Here is a 20344-nt window from a genome sequence, read left to right as displayed (position 1 = left end):
TCAGGCTTGCCAAGCTTGGCAGATTTGTTAAAAATGTTCAGAAAAATAGCTTGCACCAAGGAATGCTGTTAACTAATAAATGAAAATACTTTGAGAAAGGTTTATTTGCACAATAAGAAAATATGCAATGAAATTCAAAGATCTTCCTGGGGCAAGCCCCTCTCAGCACGTCTGACTACTCCCTCGCTCCGGGTTTACAGCGACGTCACGGGGGTTAAGGGTTTCGGCTATGGGACAATGCCCCGGGTTGAGGATGCTTTGGCCAGCTATCTCTCACCCGGTCTTGCGTCGTCCCTTAAAGAGCATCTGACATCTGCTCTGGTGGGCAAGGCGTACATGGCGGCGGGCCATGCTGGTGCGAGCCTGCACATGATGGCGGTTTTGCAGGCATACCAGGCCAACCTGCTGAAGGACATGGACTCGGGAGGGGGCCCCTCTGAGGAGGACATCGCTGAGCTCCGCAGAGCTACGGATCTGTCACTCCGAGTCACAAAGGAGACGGCCCGCGCCATTGGCTGCTCCATGTCAGCGCTGGTGGCCACGGAGCGGCACCTGTGGCTCAACCTGGCGGGCATCCAGGAGAGGGAGAAGACCTTCTTGCTCGACGCGCTGGTCGCGGTCTCTGCCCCCCCACCCCCCGAGAGAGGGTGATAGAGGTCCCCTCCCAGCTCAGGCAGCAGGCGCTGCTATTCCACCGTGTCGACGCTTGGGACAGCGAGCACGCGCCGTTCTGCCTGCCCCAAGGGGCCGCAGTCAGGAGGCGTTCTGGCTCACACACCACGGGTTGTCAGCGTTTTTTCCCTGCCAAACCTCCGCTTCCCTTGGCAGATTTCGCAGAAGCGTGGCGGAGCCTTGCGAACATTTCCTCGTGGGTCCTGCGCACCCTAGTGGATGGCTGCAGTTCCGGGTCCGCCCCCCCAGATTCAGCTGGGTGGTCTGGACTGCGTTGCACTCGGAGCAGAGCCAGGTGTTGGGACAGGAAGTTTGCTCTCTGCTGGAAAAAGGGTTCCGTTCGGCCTAGCACTCTCCCCTCGCACGTTCACCAAGTGCATGGATGCAGCTCTGGCCCCGATGAGGCTCCAGGGCATACTGAACTACATCGACGACCGGCTCATTTTGGCTCAGTCTCGAGAGTTAGCGGTTCGGCATCGAGATGTCGTCCTCGCCCACCTTCAGCGTTTGGGGCTGTGGCTCAACGCGAAGGAGAGCGTGCTGACGCCCTCCCAACGGACTACGTTCCTAGGGTTTTGTGTGGGACGACGATGTGGGCCCACCTGTCGCCTGCACGCGTCGGGTCCATTTTGTCCTCAGTGACCAGAGTGAAGCTAGGCCGCAACATCACTGTGAAACACTTTCAGAGGGTGCTGGGTCTCATGGTGGCAGCGTCCAGCGTAATCCCGTCTGGCCTGCTGCACGAGAGCCCTGCAGTGGTGGTTAAAATCCAAGGGATTCTCCCCGAGGGGAAATCCGTTCCGTCTGATACAGGTTAGGAGCAGGTGCCTTCGTTCCCTGTCAGTATGGAGGAAACCTTGGTTCCTGTCCCAGGGTCCCATGTTGGGGGCGTCATGTCGCCGGACAATTATTTCGACAGACCCCTCACTCACGTGTGGGGCGCGGTCATGGACGGCCGCTTTGCGAGAGGCTCCTGGCAGGAGCATCATTTCTCTTGGCACATAAATTGCCTGGAAATGTTATTGGTTTTCAGAGCTCTGAGGAGTTTTCTGCCCGCTCTCCGAGGTCGCCACGTCCTTGTCAGACCGACAACACGGCAGTGGTAGCCTATTTGAATCACCAGGGGGGTCTGTGCTGCGTCCATTATGCAAGCTGGCACATCAGATCCTCCTGTGGTCCCAGCAGAGACTGCTGTCTCTCAGAGTGACGTATATCCCTGGGACCCAGAATCAGGGAGCAAACCTGCTGTTGAGACAGGGGCTGAGGCCTGGGGAATGGAGACCCACCCCCAGGTGGTGGAGTTGTTGTGCGAAAGGTTCGGCCCTATAGACGTGGACCTGTTTGCATCTCAAGAGACTACGCACTCTCCACTGTGGTTCTTCCTCTCGACTCCAGCCCCACTGGGGCTGGATGCCATGGTGCAGACGTGGCAGGAGGTCGCTCTGCTCCCGGGGGTTATGGAGCGGGTCCGTCAGGACGGTGTCAGCCTACTGCTAGTAGCCCCGTTTTGGGCTACCCGGCCCGAGTGTGGTTCTCGGACATAATATCGCTCCTGGAGGGCCCGCTGCAGGTTGTTTGTATATGTGTTGTCCTTCAATGGACTGGCGACCTGTTCAGGGTGTACCCGCCTTTCGCAGGGGTATCCCGTTTTTTTAATGCACAAGTCCTTCTGAACACAGCCTAAGATTTAGTAACCAATTTTTGCCCAACTAAATGTTTTTCTTGGTCGCGCTGGTGCACCTAGCATTACACAGGACATTTTTTGTCTACTGCATCTTTATCTGTCCCTATATTTATACTTCTGCAGGTTCCTCGATGCCGATACCTGTGGCGTTGGCAACACACGTACCGTCGCACACCTGTGTATTAGTGTCCGCATCACTCTGCAATTACACCTCTTAAACGCTAGTTAGCATGGGGTTTCTATTTTCCACTGTGTTGATTTCTGCCAGTGAGCCATCTAAGTTCTGGTTTAGCGCTCTGCTCATAGGTGTCATTTACACTGATGACGCTGGGGACATGTCCCCACCACATCTGAAATAGATGTTTTTGTCCCCATCACTTTTTGAAAGCATTTGTTAAAAATGTTCTGAAAAATAGCTTGCACCAAGGAATGCTGTTAACTAATAAATGAAAATACTTTGAGAAACGTTTATTTGCACAATAAGAAAATATGCAATGAAATTCAAAGATAGAAGAAACAAATGTGCAATGTCCAAAAAAAGTAAGCTAAAAAAACAAACTGCTGATAACTGTATTATATCTTGAATTGTCATCTGGCAGGTGAATTTCTTGTTTCTCTTTATATAAATAAAAACATTTCCACCATAATTGGAGCAGACAAATCATTTCACAGGGGTTGTGATGCCCAAAAGAACGTATCCACCATTTACTGAAAACTGGCTACAAAGCATGGAGCAGCTTGAAGGAAAGGCGATGCTACCACGCCAACCAATCTTTTAAGTTTGTCAAGCATTTTCAACAGCAGCACTTTTCAAGTTTTGCTTTACAATAAAGAAGTTTGTGCTAGTTTTTGTTTGTGGTATGATTCAAATAAAGACAAACATTTGCCTGTAGTGATTTAAATAACTATCAATATATATGGGAAATGACAGAAGGCACCCAGATAGCTGAAAGATTAAGGAGCATACCACATAACCGCATCATGCCTTGCTTGTTTGAAGGTGGAAATCAGATCTTACAAGACGTCTCTGTGTGTCATATGCTGTACAGATTGTAAAGTCCCTTGAGGGAAATTTGTGATTTATGATATTGGACAATGTAAATAAAATTGACTTGACTTATTAAAACATAACATAGGCCATTGTAAGCATTTGAACAAATAACACTGTCATTTTTTCTGGTGAGGACAGCCTCCCCACAAATCCCTGAGTATAAAATTACAGCCTTGCCATCAAGACTCAGCGGTTGACTTGGTATGTCAAGCTCTTTTTTCTGCTACAAGCCATATCTTCAGCATCAAAATATACACCCTGAATGTAAAGTTGGCCCCGAAACTCAGCCTACATCCCTAGTTGCCCTTAATGATTGCACATTCCTTAATTAGTCTTTCTTGGGACCAATTATAAACATTCTCTTCCAAACAGATGTTGGTTAATCAATTTCCATTTGTATGCTCTCAATTACTGCTGCATGGTGCTGAAACTCATGAGGAGTTTCACAAAGGCTTTTCAGAGCTTTACTTGTGTGCTTGTTAGATTTAGCACTGCTTGGGATGCCAGTTAACTCACCTGGCAGAGCACGTGCACCATGTGCAAATCCTTACCACAGTGGCCTGGGTTTGATTCCAGCCCGCGGCCCTTTGCTGTATGTCCTCCCCTCCCACATTTCCCGTCTCTCTTTCCAGCTCTTCTGGCAAATAAATGTACATATTTTTTAACTTTGCACTACTTATTATTTTATCCACTCAACTACCACGACTCCTGTGCACATCACATTATGTCAGCTGCTGTTCCTCCCAGTGTCACAGCGGCCCCTTGGCAGAGCAGTCTGCCTTCAGATCCACTGTTTCTCTTGGCCTGGACTGCTGGTCCCACTTGTAAATAAGAAGTCTCTCAGTGGCCTACGAGGGATTTTCCACTTTTACGCCGGTGACATTAGCTGTGAAACACCTCTGGAACAAGAGCTCAGGGTCTGGCGGCTGGTTATCACAGTCCAGCTTCCTGCTCATGAAGTGTTTTCTGAATCCCTGTGGACCTGAAGGACAGATTGCTCTCGCACGACTGGTTCCCTCCCTTGGATCTCCTACTATAAAGCACAGAGACAGTTGGACCAAAGTGGGCATGTTAATTGTCCACTTTTGTGTCTATGCTGCTGATTGCAGAGATTTTCTCTAAAGTGAAGGCTCTCAGAAAGAGTAATCAGAATGAAACTAATTCCTATTCTCATAGTAGCCTATACTTTAGACAGCCTACACACATACTTACATGGTGCATTAAGGGGTAGGCCGTTGTCAAGACGACTGGGTTTGGTGGCGATGAAGAGGTAGCAGAGGACACATACGGTGATGAGGAAGGCAAGGAGGACCACTGCTGCAATGGACAGACCAACTAGAGCACCAATACTGAGAGGAGAGGAGAGGAGAGGAGAGGAGACAAGGAGAAAGGACTGATGAGGAGAGGAGATGGCAATAAGATAGGGTGGTATGAGGAGATATTCTGTATTGCAGTAAACTAAAAAATACAACTCGCCATAATGTTAAGATTTAACAAAACATGCAAAAAAATGTTTTATCCATAAATTAAATAGGCTATACTATCTTTGTAACTGCCCCGCTTGATTATAGTAATGATCCTGCTCTCCCTGAATGAATGAGGGGGCTAAAAGCACAAAGGAGTCCTGAGGCTGATATAATTAACTTTGTAAAAGATTTTGTGTCAAGATGAATCACAATGGAGTTTATCTAACAAGTGAGAAATGAGCCTGCAATAGCCCATCTGTTGATCTTGGTAGAATGTGATTGCAAACAAAAACACTTCTTGCCAAATGGAAATTACCTCAACCACCACATATATCCGTATTCATACGGGAAAAAACTGTTGGGATCATCACAGCAATATTTAACATCATTAAATCCGCAGCAGTAGACAGCAGAAACAGCGTTTCCCGGTCTGGGGCAGGAGAATCCGTCCACAAACACACCGTCAGCGCTGTAGTAAGCGCTACACTGAGCGCTCATGCTGCAGCAGAAAGAAAAAAACAATAGGTTACTAATCCGTTGACTAAAGTGAAGGAGATTCCTGCATCCTCAGTGTGAGTGTGCGCTCTGCTATTAGACCAGAGTCAAGAGTGTGCTTCTCAATCAGCTATTTCGAAGGGAATGAACTAGCCTACGCCAAAAGAGGGAGATGGAAACTGAAGAAACCTCTCTCTCTCTCTCTCTCTCTCTCTCTCTCTCTCTCTCTCTCTCTCTCTCTCTCTGTCTCCCTCCACTCACAGACCTATAGCAGCACTCTACTTACTTAATCTGCTTGAATTTTTTGGACAGTCTTAAGCTTATTTGTTGACAATTTAGGGGAGACAGGGAATGGTTGTAACATGGGGAGAGTTGGAACATTACCAATTACAGATAAAATAGGAGTCATGGGATTATTTTAAGAATTTTACCTGCTTCCTCCCTTATCATGCATGGTTGTTGTCAAGGCTGGAAACAGGCACATTGACAATATATGGAGAAAAAATTTTTAGAAATGTTTCCATCCATCGCCAAAGGCTTATCCTGCCTGCAGGGTCGCGTGGGGGCGGAGCCAATCTCAGTTTACATCGGTCGATAGGCCGGTTCATCCTGGACAGGGTGCCAGTCCATGGCAGGGCCACACACACTCACATAAGGACATTTTTTGGAGAATATGCAATCTCCACACAGAAAGGCCGGGGAAAACTGGGTTTGAATCCACAGCCTTCTTGCCATGAGGCGACAGTGCTAACCACTGCAACACCGCACTGCCCTAAGAAATGTTTTGATGTAAGAAAGTACATTTTTTGAACAAAACTGTATTTTGTTTATCATGGCCTACTATTACAGATAAATTGTATGACCTAGCCTATATTAGATTAAATTATCATTTCTTAGGCAACAAGTGATGCATTTCCCCAGCTTCTTTAAAAGGCCTTAAATCCCTTCCTCTATAAGGCCTTTCTTGATTTTATTTTTTTATTTTGTTATTTTTTGTCCTATGCAGTCTTGAGGCCCACCAAGCCTGCACTCCAGGGTTACCAGCATTAATTTGTCAGCACTGTGACCTGTGCTTGAAGTGGTGCCAGCCTACTTCCGATTGTTCACATGTTGGTGTGTACACTGACACACACAGATGTTTTTTTTTGTTAGACATAACAATGTAAAAATATTTTCTTTAATTAGGTACATAGTAGTGTTTAGTTAGTATAATTTTTAATAAGTTTGTTCTAGTAAACAAATTTACATACAAAAATTGTTCTTTTATTTCAATAGACCTGTTTTGAAGCATACCATATGGCAACCATTTTGCTTGTTTTATCTAATTGTTACACCTTACCCCAGCATGTCTTAGAACTTACCCCAGTAATGGGCTAATGTAGTAACAAAGGAATACCATGTATTTGACATCAACTCACAAGGTCTGTGATATTGATTTAGTGCCTTTTGTAGTAAACAAAATGTGGGTACTTTGTATATGAGGCCAGCAAAAAAACATTCAGTGAGTTAAAGTTGCTGAAGCAACAAGTGTTATAACCATACCCTGTCTCCCCTACTTGTTCGCAAAAAGCATAAAAACAAGTTCACTCAACTAAACGGTTTGAATCTGAATTTTCTCATAAATTCAAACTGAAGTCTCCTGTTTTGTTTGAGCACATTGTTACAGCAAACTTGGAGGTAAATTCTCAATGTCTCTCTTCCATTACAGTAGCCAACACAGTGACACAAACAATGCAGGTTACAGTCTCTTGTGATCTAATAATGTTGTTTGCCATAAATAGACCTATACAATACCCTATCTTAAGTGTGATCATAAAGTTACAGTATTTAAGAAGTGTAATGATTTAGAGGTCTTGACCATACACTGCAGTAATTACAGGGGCTGTACCATGGATTACATAAAAGTGATTTTTGTGCCTGTAGCAGGACTGTGTGAGCATGAAAAGACCATACTTGCCTGACATCACTCTACATTACATTTATTCATTTAGCTGACGCTTTTATCCAAAGTGACTTACAATTGCTATATATGTCAGAGGTCACACGCCTCTGGGGCAACTAGGGCTTAAGTGTATTGCTCAGGGACACAATGGTGGATGGGTCACTGTGGGGGATTGAACCCAGGTTTCTCACACCAAAGGGATTGAACCCAGGTTTCTCACACTTGTAAGGGAGCCCAGGTTTCTCAAAACTGTAAGGGAGCCCTTACACAATCTTTATTATTTCTGACATGAAGTGTCATCTTGGAAATAGCTGTACAAATCAATATTTTAATATTAACAATGTATAAAATTGTTATGTGTGTTGTGAAAAGGGGGTCACTCATAGTAACAAATCCACAGAGAATTATCACCCAATTCTGCAGTTTACGTCAGTGCCACGAAGGCTTTTAGTGTATTTTAGCTCAACGTTTTGATTTCCTGGCCCATAACGTTTCTGTAAGATTCCTGCTAAGCACCAAAAGGCAGAAAGTCATGGTAAGCAACTAGCAGGGGAAAACTGTAGAGTAACTGATTTCTAAAAAGAGAGAAGGATGTATAAAAAGCCATCTGATTGCTATCACATTAACCACATCATCATTATAATGTTTACAGCTTGGTGCACCGTCCCCCAAATATCAGTTAGTAGGCTACTGGTTTACTAAATAGCACCTGGGTGTTTTTTCACATCTCATTCAATGCAAAGAGGAAATGTAAACTGCATGCATTTTCTACATGCAATGCTACATGTTTGCTTGGTTTGAAAAAGAGCAGCCTTTTCCATGTAGCAAAAAACCCCAGAGAAGTTATTCTGTGACTTGGGCCAAAAAATGTTAAAATCTGGTTGAAACATTGTTTTTTCTCTTATTGACCAGACCTACAGGCTCAGTATGACTCATTCAGCTTCACTCTGTGTCACTTAGTATTTAACATACCTCATACTGAAATAGTTCTAATGGAGACTGATACCATTGTTTGTAATTCTTTGTCTGATCATATTTCTTACCGGTATTTTTAGGGCATTGGCCTCCATTAGAGATCCCAAAGTAGAGTGAAATAGTTGGACTGTATTGTGATTATATGACAAAAACCCTGGACTCCATCACAGCTACATAACTTAAATACTAGAGCCTAACCTGCCATACTCGCCATATCTGAATTTGAAATCCTTTAAATCCTTATATTAGATACTGTATTATTTTAAATTTACATACCTAAATTATACCTAAACTAAATGTACATACCTAATTTATACCTAAACTATGTTCTGAACTGAAAAAGAATGATGGTGAAATATGTGCCTGTGTTTCCTCAGCCTTTGTTATTGATTGTACTGCAATGAGGTCAACAGTAGCATTGCTTCTGCATAATTATTGGTCCAAGTCCTCCACATTAGCTCTCAGTGACTAACGTAAAGCCTCAGAAGAGAAAACATCAGTGACAGTTTCCTTTTGATATTGGAAATATTCTTGAATTCTTGAAGTGCACACAAGCCCAAATATAATGATACATGATCAGTGCAATACTAGGTTGCAGCATATTTGGTTGGTCGGAAGAACATCATTGGAAAACCATGCGTAGTTTTCAAGAACAAGACCCCAATTTGTGGATACTCATTTCTAATTTGGGAACAAAAAATCTAGTCTCCACAAGTTTATTTTATATTTATTTATTTATTCATAAAGTGGATTCAAAAGGACACACCAACAGACTGTTCAATATGTCAGGACTATTGAAACTTAATTAGCTTAGGTGAGTAATAGACATTATTAGTAGGCTAGAACATCAACAAACATTTAGTTCAGAGGATGAGGACCTCAGATGGAAATTTCATTTTAAGCATCAGTATGCACTGACAACTTTAAAGAAGCATTATGCGTCAAACTGTGAAATTCTCTGCAGAATGATTTAAAGGGTTGTTTAAACATCTTTCAGTTCGAGAAAATGCATAAAGAATCATTTGACTATATGAAGTTGACAGGTGATGTGTTTCCTTGTTGTATATGGCTCTTGATTATTTTTATTTGTTTGTCAAATGTCGCTTTGGATAAAAGCGTCAAATGAGTAAATGTAAATGTATTTCACATGTTACTGAAAGTGGGTTGTTGTTCAAAGCTCTTGTTGTCACGATCCTGTCCTGAGTTTGTCTGTGTTATATTATTTTGGCCATGCATTCTCGGTGTTTTGATTTTGGTTCCATGTCATTGTTCTTAGTCCTGTACTTTAGTTCATGTCTTTAGTGTTTACTCCTGGTCTTGTGTTCTCTGTTTAGCTTTGTGTATTCCCTTGTTCATTTACTGGTTCTGTTCAGCTCTCTTTGTACCGGTCTGTCATGTGTTTTCATCTGTAGATTGTTCCTTGTGTTTTAGCTCCTAGTTTTGTGTCTTAGTGTTTTATTCTGGTCTGTGTTCTGTCTGTGTGGGTTACTTGGCCCCAAGTGTCTGCCTGCCTCTTTGTTCCCCTTTGCTGTCTCTGCCTGCCTGTCTCTCTCTCTGTCTTCCCTGCTATCTCTCTGCCTGCCTCGTTAGTCTCATGTCTGTCACCTGCGTAGCTCCCGCTATATTCCATCGAATGAATGTAAATCTAGGGGGCTGTATAAACAAACCAAAAAATATGAATATCTTGGTTTCTGATGGGGTTTTTTTCTTGGAGGGGAACACAGGGCAAGTGATTTACATCGCAGCTTTGTAGATGTAGTAGACAGTAACCTAAAGCTGAGGGGAGCTGCAGAGTCTGGTGATAATTCTCTGTGGAATTGTCACGTCCATCCAAAAATTAGGAAAAGACAAACTGTCTGACATTGTTGCGGCACAAAAACCCCAAAAAGCTTAATATATCTACAGTCAAAACATAATAATTGCTTCATATTTTGTGTATTCAAATGACATGAAGATGGAATTCATTGAGGAGGTCAATAGGTTTATTTGTAATTATAAACCTTTTCTGATTAATTTCATGCAATGTAATGCCATCCCTAGAACCCCACTGCTAGCATGGCCAAAAAGGTGACAAGACAAACGAAACGATAAATTACTTGGCAAACAATCTTTCTTCCATCCATCCATCATCAACCGCTTATCCTGCGTACAGGGTCGCGGGGGGCTGGAGCCAATCCCAGCTGACATCGGGCGAAAGGCGGGGTACACCCTGGACAGGTTGCCAGTCCATTGCAGGGCCAAATAATCTTTATTCAAATAAATTAGGCCTGGCATTGACTGAATGAGAACCTCAATCTCTTTTAATGAGAAATAAAAACAGTCCGTCCTTCATGACGGCGATCTAAGGATAATGTGCATTCGCATATCAATTAGGTTTTAAACAAAGAGAAATGTAAAGCATCAAACAATTTTTCTGTGTGAGGTACATTGCTGCTAGAAAATATACAATTATCTGTAAGATGGACAGTGAAAGGTAAAGCAATGGACATGGGGGTTGCTAATGAGACCATCCGTTTTGGGGTCAGGGACTCTACTGTAACAAGGCACAGGGGAATGCCCTCTTGTGAAAAATGGCACTTTCAGTCATCATCTTAAAGAGGAAGTGAACCACTAACATTCCTTATGTTCTAAGTAATGGGCATTTATCTTTCATCACCAAAAACATCCACCAAGAAAAAAGGTATTGTAACAATGAAAAAGTAATCCCACTTAATAACATCTGAGGAAACAGAAGAGTGTGAGTTGGGGCTGGTGAGACAAACAATACTTCAGTGCTCAGTTGAAAAGCTACAAACATTTCAAATTTACAAAAGGCTGATTGTCTTGTGTGTGGAGTTTCAATTGGATTCTGGGAGATTCAAAGGGACAAGCAAAATTAACTGAACAAAATTAACTATTTTCACATAAACAGAAATGTTTTTCTCATTCTGGATTGCCTATGCGTCTGTCTACAACTGCACAGAGCTACCAAAATCAAGTTTGCACTAACACTTGAGCTTTACAAAAGTGTGTGTCAGAAAGAAAAGATAGATAACAGGAGTCCCATCTGTCATATCTGTACTGGATTTATGAGCAAAGAGACCAAGGGATGGAGTAGAGGTAGTCGAAGAACATCTTTCCTGCTTCCTGGGACAATGTTTCCATCATAAAACACACAAACATTTTGTTACAGAAACATTGCAGAGCAATACTGGAATAATCAGAACATCGGAATATATTTGAAAACTGCCAGAGTATGTAAAAGAAGGGAACAAAAAGAAAACGTTAAAACTGAAGGAGATTAGATGATTGAAATCTCTTGCTTGTCAGTCACATGGGCATATAGCTGCCAGTATTTCAGGACTACATTCATTTAGGCTGATGAGGATGGACTCAGCTGCTTCATTACAACAGGCAGCAACCGTATTCTCGCCCTCATTTTAGCATGCAAATTGCCCCCATCTCATACATTTTTGCCCTGACATGATATGTAATGGAACAAGCCCACAGCAGATGACCTGTGGATGTCGAACATGTCTGCCCCATCTATGAATGAGGAGCACACCAGGCCTGACTGCTCGCTCTAATCTCAGATTATCTCTGCCAGTCCAATCCAGAAACAGAGAAAAAATTGGCAGAAGAAAGGGGATTATTTGACCGTGGTGGGGGATAGTGAACGGATGTGGCGGTTAGAACACACACCTACTTGTTCATGAATATTCACTCACTCACACCCACAGAAACAGAAATGCACACATAACAGTCACAAATATGAACGTGCAGTTTCAAATTCAGTCTGCGCATTTCATTCTGAGGTCCAGCCTCTCACCACTTGCTCATTCATGAACATGTTGATTCACAGGAGGCAAATCGCAGCAGTGACACGACTCCTGCCACCGACACCCCACTCCCCACCCAACTGGCTCTTCACCCCCGTCCTCCCTCCTCCACCTTCTCTTCTCATCCATCTCTCCTCCCCTGTCAGCCCGCAGACACCAGCCAGTAAACATTCTCCATCACCGCCACATGACAGATAATGCCAACCACCCCATTACACAGCAACAATCCCCACAGCTGTGGAAAAAATCCCTGCACCGCCTGATATGTGTTGCACTTCTTTTCACTGTAATTGGTATATTAATTCTGTCTTGTTTGAGATGTTATGCACGCTGCCGACAAAAGTGTATTTATGTCTTTAACAATGTGATCTTCTATGTGTGTTTTCATCAACTGAAAACAATGCATCATTTTACACCTTGATGACATGTCTGAGCTTTAGCTGTCTTCTAAAAGCCAAGATTAGTTCAATAATTTTGTGGGCAGGACTGTAGTGCACACCATTGTTTGGAAATTTACTGAAAGAAATATTGAAAATTATTATGGTGTAGAGTAAAATGGCTGCAGAGGTTTCTGGTCTCACAGCATCAGGGCATCGAGTACCACAACAGAAAGCACCATTTCTGATATCCTGACATTTTCCATGCTGGTTTATCTCCTGTTCCATTCTCACCTTAAGCACAGTGTGTTTCAATTTAAAGTTAATTTCACACCTGCACTCCATAGAATTGTATCCAACCATGTGACCTGACCTAAACATAGTTTCATAGTTTCTTTCTTTAATACTAAAAGATTAATTATGTTTGTTATAATCCCATACTTATAATAAGTCGATAAAGATGTGGATCCAAAGAAAACCATGTATCTCTATATATGATTAATTAATTAATTAATTTAAGGATTAAGTCTCACGGGTTGAGAAATATTCCCTACAATTAATATTTTTATAATGGCATTGTATCAGTAACAATGTAAAAGGGCTCATTTATAGTGATGAAGCTACAGAGAATCATTACCTGACTTTGCAGGCTTTATAGTGAGTTTCAGCTCATTGTTTCGCTGTCAGACTGCAAATTTACTTTCGGTTCACTCTCATCAGAGCGGTGAGAGTTTAGACACAGTGTCGTTTTCAGCAAAAAAGCTGTAAAAACCCAATGCACACAACCGGCTCAGTAATAAACGGCAGGTCTTACAAGGCAAGCCTGAACTTGTGACTGATGTCCGCATGGTGCCCAGATGAAGACTGTCTCTGGTGGCTGATGTTGGACAAGGCCTGGTGCCTTGAGGATCTTGTGAGGCTGATGCCGGAGTGGTATCTTGAAGGTATCTTTCTGCTCGCTCTGTGACTCAGACATTGTTGATTTAACTGTGGTACACTAGTTCCGGATGGATTGTTCTATGAAGTCATCTCCCAGAGCTCCCCGTCTGCCTAACACAAAGTAAACACATTGTCATTACAAAATGGAGACATTGATTCCTAAGTTTAGAGCTGATGAAAACTGGAAAGATATTTTGTAAATTAATTTTTGAGTGTGAGTTGATGTTTCCAAAGTCATCACAGATCAGACTTATACTGCTAATGAGCTAATAAATATGCATGACCTACAATTGTATAGGCATAACTTGCATGTTGTATTTGCGTGTGCGTGTGTGTGTGTGTGTGTGTGTGTGTACTTAAAAACATGAATTATGATTAGTGAGCAATCGAGTATACAGACTGTGAATTTATGTGCTTATTTCTGTGGGCGCACATGTACCTTGAGTTGTCATCATTATGTTCAATCATGTGTACTGGACTTCTGAAAAGCCAAGACCACCAAGATTGGAAGGCCCTGTTTCTGTTTTGCTGTGTTATTTACTTCATGTTGCTCTTTGTGATTTTTTTTCTTTTTTTCCCTTTTTTGTGATCTGGAACAATCCGCTGTCCAATTGTTCAGAGAGCTCTCTAATCCAGCCTTAGATCTGAGTCGTGCAGCGCAGCCTAATAGGATCGTAGTATTAACCCTGATGACAATACCACCAGCTGTCGCAGAGCCCCCTGTTGGCCACAGGAGGAATACTTTGGGGGGGGGGGGGCAGAGTGACAGAGGGAGGTGACCGACAGAGAGAGAGAGAGACAGACACAGATAGACAGAGATGAACAGTGTGAGATGCTCTTAGTCTCATGTGGAATAAATAAGGGAGCAGCTCAGAGAAGGAACACTCCTGAAGTGCTTTATTTTTGGACGACTACCTCTTTAATTTTACTTTTCACGCCCCTCCTTAACCAAATCCGAACTTTATTCTTTCTTTGAACATTTTCTTTCTCAGTTATTTCTTCTCTCTCAATCCATACTGCTCCTTCATTAGTGTGCATCCATCTATCTTGCCTCACCTGCTGTGTCTGCACTCAGCCATTTCGTCCAGTGTGGTGGAGGCTGTTGGCTCTGTGTTGGTTCTACATGGCTGAATAAGCGGTAAAAGGTGGGGGGTTGCTCCGGTGTTTGTTTTTTTGAGGGGATTGCGAGGTTGCAGTCAGGACCAGGACAAGCAGGAGGATGGCAGTGGCTCTGGATGAAGTGTGGGGGCGGGTGAAGAACGTCTGCAAGCAGAACGGACTGCTCATCTTGTCTGTGCTGGCCGTGGTCATTGGCTGCCTGCTAGGCTTCTTCCTCAGAGGGAAGCAGCTCTCTGAGCAGGTCAGTTGGTTAAAATGCCTGGTGATGATTTTGACCCCTGGTTCCCCCTCACACTACCCAACAGCCCACCCGCCAGCCTGCCTTATCTACCCCCTCAAGTGTCCATGTGTGAGCCCCTGTCTCCTTCTTATATGTGATGGCATCAGCCACCACAGCTCCTAATACAAGAGATTACCAATTTCCCTGTTCCCTTCATTTGCCTCTTTATCTCCACTCTGTGTGCTACCACCAACATTTTCACAATCATAAACAAACACAAACATGTACTACTGTCTTTGAACAGTACTGACTCACATTCAGTCCCGGGAAGCTCTGCCATAACTGCTACGTGCCTGAACCCAACCTTTACCCTAACCTTAACCTAGACACGATTCTAACTTTAACCTTAAATACTAAATAGATACCGTGAGTCCTCACAATTCACATTACACACACTCAACACCATACTGACAAATTCACTTTAAATAATATTTTTTTCACCTTATATTTATAAACCAGCCCCTCTTGGTTCATCAAAGCTCATCTAATTCCACCAAAATCTAGGTTTTATCACCACAATCAGCCACACTAGGACCATTAAAGTGAAAGACAGCTGTAATAAATAGTAGATTGTGTCTCGGGAAGGGCTTTGTTGATGGCACCTAAGTTACTGATACGGTGTTCTTTACCTGAAAGAATAAGAAAAAACGCCAAATGAAAGTGGTTAGCTTTCTCCTAAAAAGGCATTGAATTGGCTCATCCAATAGCCAATTTGTGCAGCAGCAGGCACATTGTAATGGCAAGAGACATATGCAAGAGCAATGAAATTGCTTTTTTCCTGCTATTTTAAAATGTGAGACAATATCTCATCAGTCGCTCAGATTGCCTATAGCCTCAGCTGGTCTGAGCACATCAATGGAAAAGGATTGCCAGTGGCGAGATTAGTTCTCAATCACTCACAGACACATCAAGTCAGCATACCATTTGTGTCCACTTATATAATTTACACAAGACTGAATGGGGAATTAATTACAGCAAATAGGTGGAATCCAGAGAATGAAAAGAGGCTGCTGAGAAAAAACATTCCTGCAGGCAACTGGATGATTAATTCTAAAAGCAGTTTGTGTTTGATAATGACTGAAATGAGTGTAAGAAAGAAATCAACACAAAAGTACTGCACACACATCTCCTTTAAGAAGAGTCAGTGTGCATGGGAGCAAACTCATTCAAGTGGAAAGGTTTCGTCTGACAGTTGTTGATGAAGCTCACAGCACAGTTTCAGTGCGGTGAACAAAAGGCTAAATCGCTTTATGTGATCCAAGTTGTCTTTGAGCCCAAATGGAAACTGACGGTGAGCTGGCAAAAACGCATCAAGTTAGTTCGTATTTCCCTGTCCTCCCACTATTTGGTACAGCCACACCCCAATAGCATAATACAAGAAGGGAAAATTAAATACATTCTGAAAAATCTGCTGCAGGCAAACCTTTCTCTACTTTCCACAATCTCATTTTGAATTGTGCAACACATGCGGGAGTTTGATCATCGTGCCTTAAAGAATAAGAAGTATAAGGACACACACTGAAACACTATCTAAACTTCTAATTCGCCTGGAAAATGAGAACAGGGGATCTAATGTAAACAAAAGATTTATTGACTCTACCCCAACACCTCATCGTCCCAAGGGCGAACACATATTTTTTGTATTTTATGACATTTTTCCCTTATTTCTACATGTAGAATTCCTACACACACACACACACACACACACACATGCACAACCTCACATTTCCTCAGGTACCTTATGTTAATTACTTAGCCTTATTTTTATTTCTAGCCCCCTCTAAAAGTCTGTTTAGCTCTTGAAGAGACACCAATTTACCATATTTTTAAGTATGTTTTCTTTTAACCTCTATGACAATATGGTCCTATCGGAACATAGGGTATTATGCCACAGCTAACATACTCACAGTGATGATGCCACACTTGCTGATGTTAAGCAGGTATAATGTTCGGGTGACAATGTTAACTAGCTTTAGTGTGTTAACATGCTAACATTTGCTAATTAGGACTAAAAACAGCTGCAAGTACAGCTGAGGCTGAAGGAATGTAATTTAGTTTTGCAAGTATTTAATCATATAGTCTTAGACAAATAAAGATTTTTACCTTGTGATGCCACTAGAGGAAAATTCAGGGGATCACTTTTTTTTTGAACTGATGACAAAAAAATAAAACACTACTCATTTAGATAATTCAGTCTGGAACATTAAAGTGGTGGAAGGACTGACAGACTGACATTGCGGTCGATATTGTCTAACAGCTGTAACTGTAAATTTCTAACATTAACATCACTTAGGCTCTTTACACGCTTGCAATTAACTTTTTTGACGGTGGGTCTCTGACGTTGACAGCGTTGTGTTAAGAACAGATAGACTAACTTATCAGAGTTTACTTGAATTCACTGGTTTTTGACAGTTGTGGAGCAGTGCTCATGATACTAACCATTCAACTATGGATCGACACAGGAATGTTTTCTGCACGGAAAAAACAGCAACAATCCTCCCTCCAGCCCATGATCATGTTGTGATTCAGACTGTGCACGAACAGGAGGAGGTGTTCACAGATGGGTCTGTTGTCAGCCCCTTTCATACAGAGATCCAACAATAAATGCGGAAAGTAGGTCTGCCAGTAGTTCGCTCAGTCATATAGGCTACAAAACCAACGTTTGCAGCATGATCATGCAACCATGTGTGCTTTCACATACCGACACGGCTTTCTGGAGCCAGTGGCATAGAAAATTACCGTTATGAGTGACGTTTCTCATATACACCAACACTTTCCAGCTCCTTACCTTTCATACAACGGCCGGTATATTGCCGCAATAATAAGGGAAATGTGGTTTTTCATGGCGAGACAAAGCTCGTGTCTGTGTCTGTCACAAACACAGTGAGCTTGGGCTATGGGCAACAGGCTAGACAATGTGCTCAAAAATTGAGCATGTCAAGGTGATTTTACTCCTTCAGCAAGAAAAAAAGAAAATATACTACAAAATAAACTATTAGCTGCCTGATGAGTGCCTCTGAACAATTCTGAACACCCTGACCTGGAGGTGAAACATTAATTTCACTCTTTAAAAATGTCCAGATTAAGTGGTTCCCAAAATAGATTGTTTTTTATTACAAGTCTCACATGGAGAGGAATTCAATCCCTTGAAGAGAGCAGAATAATTCAGTTGTATAAGGCAGCACGTCTTAAAAATGTTTTTTTAGTATAGAATGAACAGGGGGCGTTAATATCCTCACACACTGCATTCAGGAATTCAAGGTAAAGACCAGTGTTTAGAAGATGTTTCTGGCTTTCAGTTCAGGCTCATTACAGTAACACCTTCATCCTTTTGTGCCCAGTCTCAGTAGAAGAAGTGATGACATAAAAGCCTTTATTTGTAAAGAAAATGAAATAGCATAAAAGGTTAAAGAACAGTTTAAAGAAAAGCAATGGCATTTGAAAGGCAATTATAATTAAAAGCCAAGTCGAACAGAAATGTCATAAATTAAATTACAGCACATATCCTCAGAAACAAAAATCTGTACCTTATGCACTGACAATATTTAACAGTGCAAGCACATCCAAGGGTTGATTGTTTCTGACCAGTGTCTCAGCCTGCTGCTCAAAGTAGGTGTGTGTGTCTGTGTGTCTGTGTGTGTATGTGTGTGTGTGTGTGTGGGGGGGGGGGGGTATGTTTTGTATTCTATATCAGTCTGTGAACATAGTATTCAGAGTGTGCACGATTGTGTATGCACATGCGTATATATATATGTATTAATATGTCACTGAGTCTTGGCATCTGCTAACAGTGGACACACACACACACACACACACACACACACACACACATTCACGCAGCCATTCGGCCTAAAAGCTCTCTCACTTCGAAACAGAACCAAAAAGCTTTTATTGCTCCATCATCTCACTGCACAAATGCGCTGTACCTAAATTTCATTTTTTCATTTCCAGTTTTTCTACTGGCTTTTTTCCTCTTATGTCATATTGATACATGATAATGTCATGCATGCATAAATAGATCCTTTATTTTGCTTGTTAGTTTTTTAGCTTGTTTTTTTGCCCATGACAATAGCAGACATAGAGCGACATTAGCATTCATTCCATGGTTTGAGCCCCACCAACTATCTCTTTAACTGCTAGATGCTCCACTATGTTCACCAGCTAGTCATTAAGGTAACGTATATCAGAGCTTCTTGCTGAAAGCACCTGCCTGCTGTGGCTGGAAACAATGTAGTTGTCATGCCGTAAAACCAAAACTATGAGATAAAAGGCTCCATAGAGCTGCAGGAAACTGCTGAATCGAGTGATCTTTCGCTTTACTCGTAGTTCTTTGATCCATTAAAAAAAAAAAATGTTTTAATGACAGCTTTAAGTGAAGTTGGCCTGGGCAGGAAGAGTAACCTCATAGCTCCGTGAGATGTAAACCATTTTAAGTTGTGGAATTAATTTCTCCCTTGTAGCCACATAGTTTCTGATCCACCATCAGACTGAGCAGACACATTTCAACACACCTTTTACAGTTATCTCACACTCAATCTTGAATCTGTTTCTAGGTATTGGGGAGTAGCTACTACTATTCCATGCATGAAAAAGTTGTATAGTTATCCAGAGGGAGCTGTGTGAAGTTTGATAAATTGCCTCACTCACAATTCTATTAACAGTTTCTTATCAAACACATAAATATAGCTGTGTGTCTAATAGTATGGGTGCTTTTGTGAAGAGTGATGTAAATGCAGTTATAACACACATTGCCCTTATTTGTAACCACAGACATATAATGTAATGTAATAAAGTAGTTAAATCATGTTTGACATTTTTAAACTACAGATAGCTGCTCCATTTCTAATTACTTGTATTCAGACAGACTGAGTTTATAACTGAGTGACTTCCACAATTTACCTTTCTGTCCTCTACCTCTGTTCAGCACTCATGTACTGAACATAATGTTAAATTAAGCAAAAGCACCAGCCTACTGCAGCATCGCACTGTGTTCATTAATGGCCAGAGGTTTGAAGTTAAATGTGGGAAACACATCGTTTTCAGTACATTCATGCTAGCGAGGTGTGAAAAACACACCTGACATAGTTTGTTTTGGTTCCCTCAGTACTATTATGTTTTTTCAGTATGAATTCCCAACTTCCAACATATGATCAAACATGGGTAAATTATGAACAGGTGAGGTTATGAACAGATAACTCATGTAGCCTAAAAAGTCTTTTAAGACAATAAGCTGCAGTATTTAGTGTTGCCTGAAACCTTCATTTTTAACACTGTCAAAGAATTACTTAAAGAGGAAACACGACCAAAAGACCAGCAACCATCACACCATTTATCAGGATATGGGATATGAAATTACCGATTGTTTCAATCTTTTTCATCAGTGCTTATGCAATATGGCTCTAGGGATGGGAATGGCTCTCTGTATATCGGTTCGTCCACCACTTCAGTCTAGACTGAACATTTTCATAAAATATTGGACTGATTGTCATAAAACTTTGTTGCTAATTAGAAAATGTTAGCATGATA

General features: G+C 42.0%; 2 protein-coding genes across 2 annotated transcripts in view; one reads left to right on the top strand and one right to left on the bottom strand.

The window, feature by feature from the left end:
• Nucleotides 1–2882: 2882 nt before the first annotated feature.
• Nucleotides 2883–5473, bottom strand: LOC119903011 (protein shisa-like-2A). The gene is made up of 3 exons (XM_038719403.1): nucleotides 5190–5473; nucleotides 4620–4756; nucleotides 2883–4440 (listed from the first exon to the last, which is right to left on the bottom strand). The coding sequence occupies exons 1-3, from the start codon at nucleotides 5369–5371 to the stop codon at nucleotides 4256–4258; spliced, it is 504 nt and encodes a 167-aa protein (XP_038575331.1). The 5' UTR covers nucleotides 5372–5473; the 3' UTR covers nucleotides 2883–4255.
• Nucleotides 5474–14638: 9165 nt separating this feature from the next.
• slc1a7a (solute carrier family 1 member 7a) overlaps nucleotides 14639–20344 on the top strand; it is a 31547-nt gene continuing 25841 nt past the window's right edge. The window contains exon 1 of the mRNA XM_038718529.1: nucleotides 14639–14779. Within this exon, the coding sequence (XP_038574457.1) occupies nucleotides 14639–14779 (141 nt within the window). The remainder of the gene's footprint in view (nucleotides 14780–20344) is intronic.

This window comes from Micropterus salmoides, unplaced genomic scaffold (genome assembly GCF_014851395.1).
Source record: "Micropterus salmoides isolate LMB-PRFRI ecotype aquatic unplaced genomic scaffold, ASM1485139v1 Ms_hic_scaffold_14, whole genome shotgun sequence".
NCBI classification, from domain to species: domain Eukaryota; kingdom Metazoa; phylum Chordata; class Actinopteri; order Centrarchiformes; family Centrarchidae; genus Micropterus; species Micropterus salmoides.
Note: the sequence above shows the minus strand (reverse complement) of the source record. Positions and strands in the feature narration are given on the sequence as shown.

Excerpts from the sequence above, each read along its gene's own strand:
- LOC119903011 (XM_038719403.1), bottom strand. The coding sequence starts at position 5,371 with ATGAGCGCTCAGTGTAGCGCTTACTACAGCGCTGACGGTGTGTTTGTG. Across the intron at positions 4,757-5,189 it reads GGATATATGTGGTGGTTGAG|TATTGGTGCTCTAGTTGGTC; the intron begins GTAATTTCCATT and ends CTCTCCTCTCAG. Across the intron at positions 4,441-4,619 it reads CCTACCCCTTAATGCACCAT|TAGGAGATCCAAGGGAGGGA; the intron begins GTAAGTATGTGT and ends TGTGCTTTATAG.